Source organism: Solanum stenotomum, chromosome 4 (genome assembly GCF_019186545.1).
Source record: "Solanum stenotomum isolate F172 chromosome 4, ASM1918654v1, whole genome shotgun sequence".
NCBI lineage: Eukaryota > Viridiplantae > Streptophyta > Magnoliopsida > Solanales > Solanaceae > Solanum > Solanum stenotomum.
Window position 1 is genome coordinate 14,928,830 of NC_064285.1, and position 8,904 is coordinate 14,937,733.

The 8,904-nt window shown below is 29.6% G+C and overlaps 1 protein-coding gene across 1 annotated transcript; it reads left to right on the forward strand.

Annotated features, from left to right (window-relative positions):
• The first annotated feature begins 3,328 nt into the window (after positions 1-3,328).
• On the forward strand, positions 3,329-8,136 carry LOC125861201 (beta-glucosidase 44-like). Its single transcript, XM_049541145.1, has 10 exons — positions 3,329-3,572; positions 3,870-3,928; positions 6,113-6,188; positions 6,430-6,517; positions 6,607-6,859; positions 6,936-7,051; positions 7,122-7,336; positions 7,467-7,498; positions 7,587-7,689; positions 7,768-8,136. Exons 1-10 carry the CDS (start codon positions 3,350-3,352, stop codon positions 8,043-8,045), a joined length of 1,443 nt encoding a protein of 480 aa, XP_049397102.1. The 5' UTR covers positions 3,329-3,349; the 3' UTR covers positions 8,046-8,136.
• Positions 8,137-8,904: the final 768 nt, after the last annotated feature.

Consider the following 8,904-nt stretch of genomic DNA (forward strand, 5'->3'; position numbering starts at 1 on the left):
AAATAATTGATTACATTTATAATGTACAATTAACAAAATTTAAATATCCACTTTTGCAACGGTAGTAAAGTACAATTCAAATTACACCCAATCGTAATATCTAACTTTTTATATATATAAAAAGGCAATCTTTGTTTTAATTCCCTCATTTTATTGACTTCATGTTATTCAATTTTAAATAACTACAATACAATTTAAATATCCACTTTTCTGTTTGTTCGAATCAATCTTCTTCTTCAAATAGCTCTATGCTAGTCCAATCGACTCTTTTCCTAATGGTTAAATTTCGAAGAAATTTTAATCAACCACTATTTTGATTTGGTTTGAATTCGCTTTCTCCGTCGAATTCCTAGCCAGCAGCACCGAGGGCACGAACCAAACTAAAACGCATTTCAACTTTTGCTCCTTTCTCAATTGACTTCATTTGATCAAGCTTATCAACCTTTCAATAGTGATGTTCTTGTTCTTGGTCACCTTAAAATAAAAAAAATCACAATATTGAAGGACTTTGCTCCTTTTTTATTCACGGAGTATGTTTACAATTCAACCTTGTAATCAAAGCAAATTTCATTAAGCCGAAACAAGTTGTCGTAGCGTTCATATAGAACTAGATGTCATGTAACTTTTTTTATTCTTCGTACATCACAACAACATATAACAAATCATTTATTTATTGTATTTAAAATGCTTCGGCAAATGTCTCAAGCGTTCAAAACAAATTTACTTGGAATCAGCATAGAACTTTTGATCAATTAAAATTTTTCTAAAGTGATCACGATAAGCCGTAATTCTAACTCTTATAGAAATTTTTGTAAAAGTGATCAACTTCTTTAGTTTTACGTTTCTTACTGCTGCAAGCAGTAGAAACAAATTCTATAATGATTTTCTATATTTAGTCATACTTTACAATCTATAAGCAAAAACTAATTTGTAGTGATCAATCTATCGACCACTAGTCTATTAACTGAAACAAAAAAGTACTCTATCAAACATGCAAAACAAGAAGCAGTAATTCTAGAAAGGAAGAATGCAAACGACAGCAACCAGAACACCTTTAATGTCTACTAAAACGTAGAAAAAAATCAAAATCGATATATAATATAAACATAAAAGTTCAAAAAAATTCTAATCATTATCCAAAGTAAAACGCAATTAGAGATGCGGAATCAAGAACATGAATTCAAAACATATCAAATTTTGACAAATTTAATCAAGAACAATTGAATTTTTGTAAAAATTCAAAATCCACCAAACAAAAATGCAACAAAAAAATAGTAAAACGGAGCAAAAACTGTTCAGAAAATAAAAATGAACTTACCTGAGCACAAGGATGAATTGTTTTGACTTGAGAAGAAGATTGGAGAAAAAAATATTTCAAATCTTTAAGGTACTCAAGAAAATAGGAAAGAAGAGAGGTTGAGAAGAGAGAGGAAAATTATTGAATAATTAAATGACTTTTTTAAAAAATAGAATATTTAATAAATATAGAAATGGCTTGGTTGTATTTTTATAAACATCTATTTTATATTCAAATTTCTAAAAATGTTAAAATGGTCCATGACCCCACAACCATACCCCACTTTTTCCCACTTTTTCACTTTTTCTAACCCTAACCCTAAAAATTAAATCAAAAAGAAATTAAGTCGCTATTGTTCAAATTAAGTTTTGGTGGTGTCCCCCATGCCAATTAATCTCAAGAAAGTTTGCATTGGAAGGGATAAAATACGTGTTGCACTCTTTTGTCCTTAACTAGGTTTGTCCCCTTGAGTTTTCTTGACAAGATATTTAACAAGGCAACAAACAATGCGTATTAAAGATTTGTGTGCTCTTTTTCCTTGGCTATAATTTTTTTAGCAAGTTTTTAATGAGACACATTATCTATCAAGGCACGTACATCCAAGTAGAGTGATACTTCCTCTGTCCCTAATTACTTGTCCACTTTTCCTTTTTAGTTGTCCCTAATTACTTGTCAATTTTGACAAATCAAGAAAAGATAAAATATTTTTACCTATTATACCTTTAATTAATTACTTTGAAAAAGGTAAACTTGTTGAAAATCTTAAGTTTTTAATTCATCCACTTCATAATTAATAGGGGTCAAATGGTAAATTTACTATGTCAATAATTACTTTCTTAATAGGTGTGCCAATTTAAAAGTGGACAAGTAATTAAGGACAGAGGAAGTATGAAACAGTTAGCTTGACTATTACTATAGACATAAATCCTCAACAAATACTACTCAATCATTCAGATTTTAACTCACACCTCCATAACCTNCCCCCCCCCCCCCCCCATGAACTTCTACTATAACGTCCATAGTTAATGTCATGTTTATGACAATCATTTGTATGCTTATATGCAATCTATAAATAGAGGTAAGAGTTCACATTGCACCCACAATTGAACACTTGAGAATAAAAAAAACTCTCTTCTTTTATCATTGTGTTCTACCATTTTCATCTTTTGATAGATTATATATACTTACGGGTCGTTGATATAATATATAAGAATAATCTTGAATATGTTGTATTGGTATTATATTGCTGACATTAGTAATGCTTGTATTCATTATTCTTGCATTAGTTATGCAGATTATTTCTTATACAATGTTTCATTCGATGTAATAAAAATAACATGCATTACATAATTTCTAAAAAACAATATTTATTTACAAACATATTCTCCATAAATATGATGAGAAGATGTGGAAAAAGTTTTGAGGGGCAAATTGTTTTTAATCATACTAATGCATGCATTAAACATATCCCATCAATTTCAATATATTAATACATAGTTTCCCTTTTAACTTATATATGTATTAGTTATGCATGTTCTAATTAAATTGTCAATCAAACGTCATATTAATTTTATACATGAATAACTTATTTCCTTTCTACCTACTAAACATTGAATAAGTTATATGAAAATTAATACAACAATATATATAACTTATTTCTTATCCATCTATACAAAAATAATTATATTAAATACATAATTTCCAATATTCTCTTATTTTGTAAATTCAATTAACTAGACACACATTTTACTAGTTTTCTTAACTACACTCTCTCTTAATTAAATTATGTATGATGATAAAAGTAATTAGAGTTTGTAAATGATCACTAGATAATAGACTAGAAAGTGGACTAAGTAATCAAGATAAACTTTTATTTCTATTATAATAAAAATAATAGATAAGTTTGCACACGTTTGTAACGAGCAATATGTCCCCCTTGGTCTTACCACTCACATAAACATTATCTAATTTATTCCATAAATAGCATTGCCTCCCACTATATATATATCCTCCATTCCACTCACTAGCTACTGCTTTTCATCAATTGAGAAAATGATCAAATCGTTGTTTTTGCTTCTTGCTGTAATATTAACCACTTTAATGGATATTCAGAGCGATAATGTGACGGCGGTTTTTGACACCGGAGGATTGAATAGAGAGAGTTTTCCGAAGAGTTTTGTGTTTGGTACATCAACTTCTGCATATCAAGTAGAAGGTGCGGCTAGCAAGGATGGTCGTGGACCTAGTGTTTGGGACACTTTCATCAAACAGCCCGGTACATATAAATTATTGTTATTACAGAATGATCTACTTTTCATTTTAGTCTGTTTAGAAAAGAACCACCCTTTCATTTTTTAGTAAATGTTTAATTTCAACTTTAGTTTCCACATGACATGTTTAAGGCTACAAGATTAAATAATATTTTTGTAAATTTGACATAACTTTAATTTAAAATCACAAGATTGAAAATTTTCTTTATTTTCTTAAATTCCGTATCATTAAGTCAAACTAGAACATTCTTTTTTGGACAATTTCGATCCATGTATGAGCTCTTTTCTTGGTGTTAAAACAGGACGTGAGCCAAATAATGCAAGTGGAGAGGTCTCTGCGGATCAGTACCACCACTATAAAGTAAGCTGAAAATTACTAGCAAGTTTGACTAAACTTTGAACTTGTTTTGAAAAATGTAAAAACATTTTTGGTGAGAAATAATTTGTTTGACTAATAAATATAAATAAAGAACTTTTAAACAAGAATATAATTAGTGTTTGATAATTTTTTTGAAGGTGTTTCAAAGTGTATTTTTTCTCAAAAATATATTTTTGAAAAAAATTATGTTTTTAGCTTCTGAAAAAAGAGTTTTGATATTTAGAATCTAGTCACGCAACTTATTTAGATTTGCCCTAGCACTAATTTATTAAAGGAGGAACCAATCCCTATCATGAGTTTTTACATTTTTAGGGATCAAATCAGATTGAAACATCTAATTAAGAGTGGTCGATCCTATCTATTTCACACTAGCTACCTTCAATGGTCAATTGTCGCTTGGTTGCGAGACATAGAAAAAGAAAAAGCTTTACGTCTTATATGGTTTATTTTTTAAAGATAATATATAAAAGTTTATGCTCTTACTTTTTATGTTTTATTTAACTCATATAGCCATATTTGACTAGATACTAATTTAAAAAGGCGAAAAAGACTTTAATACATATTAAAGTACTCTTAAAATTTGTGGTTTTAAATACTATAAAGTTTAAAGTAAATAAAAAAAGAAAGAAAAATACCATTCTTACAACAATAACCTACTTAGTATTACCCAAAAATGAGATTTCGGGGGGATTGGGATGTACACAGATAGTAGAGAGTTGTTTTTGATAGATTCTTGACTAAAAAATATATTTTACGAAATAATTTTAATTTTTTTAAAAAATAAAAGACATACAAGAATAAAGAAGTTGAGATAAAAATATTCTTATTATTGAAATAAATTTAAAATGAAAGAGTTGGCATGTAGATTGAGTAAATTATAAAGCAAATCAAATAAGCTACTATTGCTGATGGTGTGGAAGTATATTAAATAATTCAGAGTGTCTCAATTAAAACCAACACAAAAATTGTCTTTGGGTGAAAGTCTCTTTTAACCATCACCAACCATATTGATAGACAAAATGATTAGGACTATATTACTCTTTTTTGGGATGTGACAACATAATTATACAAGAATTGAGAATCCAATATGATGATCAAGTCAAAAATATCATTTGACTCAAGTAGAATTACCTAGTTAACTAATTAATTAATAATGGAATATTGTACCCGGGTTAGATGTATAATTTTACAATAATCACAATAATAACAATAATAACATATCCAATGACAGAGGTATTCATGATTTGAATAAACCGGTCCCACATTTGAATCTGAGAAAGAAAGAGAGTCTCTCCCTAAAGCCCTTCGAAAATTCTAACCAAACCGATTTTACTTGAGTTTGGGTTTGATTTGGTTTTACATTTTTAAAAATTGATAGTATTTGATTTGTTTTGATTTTGTTAAAAAAAAATCAAAGAAATAATCAAACAACATCGAAAAAAATTATATACTTACATTTTATTATTATACATGCATAACATATTATTTTTATAAACAATTTTGAATATCTTATATATGTCTTCATCAAATTTTATTTATAATTTATTTATGAAACCAAAAAACGTCTAAGACGAGAATATTTATCTTATTGGTTTCATGTATATGAGTCTGCATGACAATTCTTGGTGGGACAAGGAATGTCATCGTCTCTTCTTTCTAGGGAAAAATTGTGAATTTTGAAGCTTTATTCAGTAAATTCAGTGATCAAAAATTCTGTAACGTTAGTTTTTCTAGCCATTTTTCGTTCAGAATGAATCGTTGTTTCTTCCCCTCTCTTGAATGGATCATTTTTTTAAAATTTTTGTTTATGATTAAATACCGAATAATCAAATCAAACCAAACCAAATTGAAACTGATAACAACCAATTCCATAAATTGTCTTTGAGTGAAAGTCTCATTTAACCATCACCAACCATATTGATAGACAAAATGATTAGAATTAAATTGATTTGATCTTGATTCTGATCAATAACCGATCCAAATCGACCCGTGAACACCTTTATCTAGTGTAATCACACAAATTGGGATCTAGGAAGGATAGAGTACAATACACGACCTAATCAATACCTTAGAGTTAGATATGTTATTTCTAATAAACCCTAGACTTATTTAGAATTATGATTTTATGACATGAAAAATGATTCAAATCGTATTTTATGGGTACAGGAAGATATTGATCTAATGGTGAAGCTGAACTTTGATGCTTACCGTTTCTCAATTTCATGGTCCAGGATTTTCCCAAGTAATTTGATCATTTCCTTTCTTTTTTCCACTTCTCAACTTTAAAATACTTTAGCCTATTATATAAATAATAAAATAAATGGTGTGTCACACTTTTGCAATGTAGATGGAACTGGAAAAATTAACTGGAAGGGTGTTACTTATTACAACAAGTTGATTAACTATATGCTCAAAAGAGGTAAATTTACTGAACTTGCTTAATATGTAAACTGGAAAGCTTGATGAACATATATTTTTTGCAGGCATTGCCCCGTATGTTAATCTTAATCACTACGATTTACCTCAAGCACTTCAGAATAGGTACAAGGGATGGTTAAGTCGTGAAGTCGTGTAAGTATATGAAGAAAATTTATCCCAAATTATAGTTTTGATGACTCTTTTGTTCGGAAAGCAAGTGATTTGATATATAAATCTTGTAGGAAAGATTTTGCTGATTATGCAGAATTTTGCTTCAAGACATATGGAGATAGAGTGAAGAATTGGTTCTCATTTAATGAACCAAGAGTTGTTGCTGATCTAGGATATGATACTGGATTCTTTGCACCTGGAAGGTGCTCTAAAGCATTTGGTAACTGTACAGCAGGGGACTCTGCAACTGAGCCTTATATTGTTGCACATAATCTGATCTTGAGCCATGCTGCTGCAGCTCATAGATATCGCGAAAACTATCAAGTAGGATTATATATCCTTTTCTTTTCTTGTTTATTGTCACTAAATATTAGCCTGTCATTACTCAATGCAATGACAGGAGAAGCAGAAGGGAAAATTCGGAATTATCTTGGATTTTGTCTGGTACGAACCACTGACTAGATCGAAAGCTGACAATTATGCAGCTCAAAGAGCAAGAGACTTTGAATTGGGATGGTACATTACTTACTTAATAGAGTGGTCGGTTCTTAGTGATGTTTGGTTTCCTTAAGCAGTTAACTTGCAGGTTTTTGCATCCTCTAGTATATGGAGAGTACCCGAAAACAATGCAAAATATTGTTGGAGATCGGTTACCTAAATTCACAACAGATGAGATTAAGATGGTGAAAGGATCAATTGATTATGTGGGCATAAACCACTATACTACCTTTTATGCATATGATCATCTATCCAAACTAAAAGCCCTTGCCTACCAGCAGGATCAAAACTGTGGATTTGCTAGTAAGATTTACTTCTTTATTTTCCGCTATGCCTTAAAACTCATCAGGTTTTCACATAAATGTTGTTCATGTCATTTTTTTAAAGATTTAAGTTCTGTCGATTCCAATTTTTTTCTTTTTTGCCGATGCAGATGATCGCAATGGAGTACCAATTGGTCCTAGGGTAAGCACATTGGAGTTAGTACTTTTGTACCTAAAAAGTACTAACTACTACATCTTAACCTTTAGCTAATTCTGTTTAATGCCTATAGGCACACTCCTATTGGCTCTACATTGTGCCTTGGGGTCTTTACAAAGCTGTCAACTATGTAAAAGAACACTATGGAAATCCTACCATCCTTCTATCAGAGAATGGTAAACTTCTAAAACTTGTTTGAATTTTCAAACCAACTTAAAAATCACTCTCAGGACTTATCGATAGATGAATCTCAGGTATGGATTATGCAGGGAATATTTCTCTTTCAGACGCATTGCATGACACGAAAAGGATTGATTACTACAGAAGTTACTTGGCCGAACTAAAGAAGGCTATCGATGAAGGAGCTAATGTCATAGGCTACTTCGCGTGGTCTTTGCTAGACAACTTTGAATGGAGATCTGGTTATACTTCTAGATTTGGTATTGTCTATGTTGATTACACAACACTTAAGCGATATCCGAAAATGTCAGCCTATTGGTTCAAGCAATTACTTAAGAGCCATAAGCATTAAGCTTGAACTTTCCCCCTTGTATTGCATCTTTTCCAATAAAAATGTATGCTTGTTCAGGATATTATTATTAGACTTTCTTCCTCCCCTATAAACAAAGTCATAACAATATTACATCTTCAATTAGTTCTTATAGACTATTCACAGTGCATAGCATGATTTGCATCACAGTTTATATAAAAATCATCATCATCTATCATCATCATCATCATATATATATATATATTTATATATTACTAAAAGTGGGAACCTGTAAAGTGAAAAGTTGAATTACCATTTTTTCCCTATACTAAATTAAAATATATAAATATCTAATTAATCAATAACTATTAAATAGTTATCATGTCATATTATACTAAATCTCATACTATTATTTAATATTTATTATTATTATTGTTATTATTGTTTACGAAATACCCATAAATCATTGATAACAAATTTAATTTGTTCTTCACCTAATAAAAGTACAGTAAAAAAAAATTGTAAACAAAAAACCTTTCACTGTGTACATTGAATTTGAAAGTAAAAAATTTCTTCGTATTCCAAAAATATTTAATACATCTTTCAATTGCTTAGTTTTGACATGTAATTATTTCAATCTTAATGTTCTGTTTCTCTCATCTTTCATATTAATAACCTTTTCACATTCTTTACAACATTCTATAAATTTGCACTAAAAAAGAGTATATATATTCAGTAACATTATCACACGGTCTATCAAATCAAGTAAAGGTTTTTCATTAGTTCTATATTCACAGCTTATACCGCTCTTAAAAGTTTTCTCATCAGCATGCATCATCACCTATATATTTTCTCCTTTAATTTTAGGTTTCAATTACTGAATACTATTGATTTTTGAGTT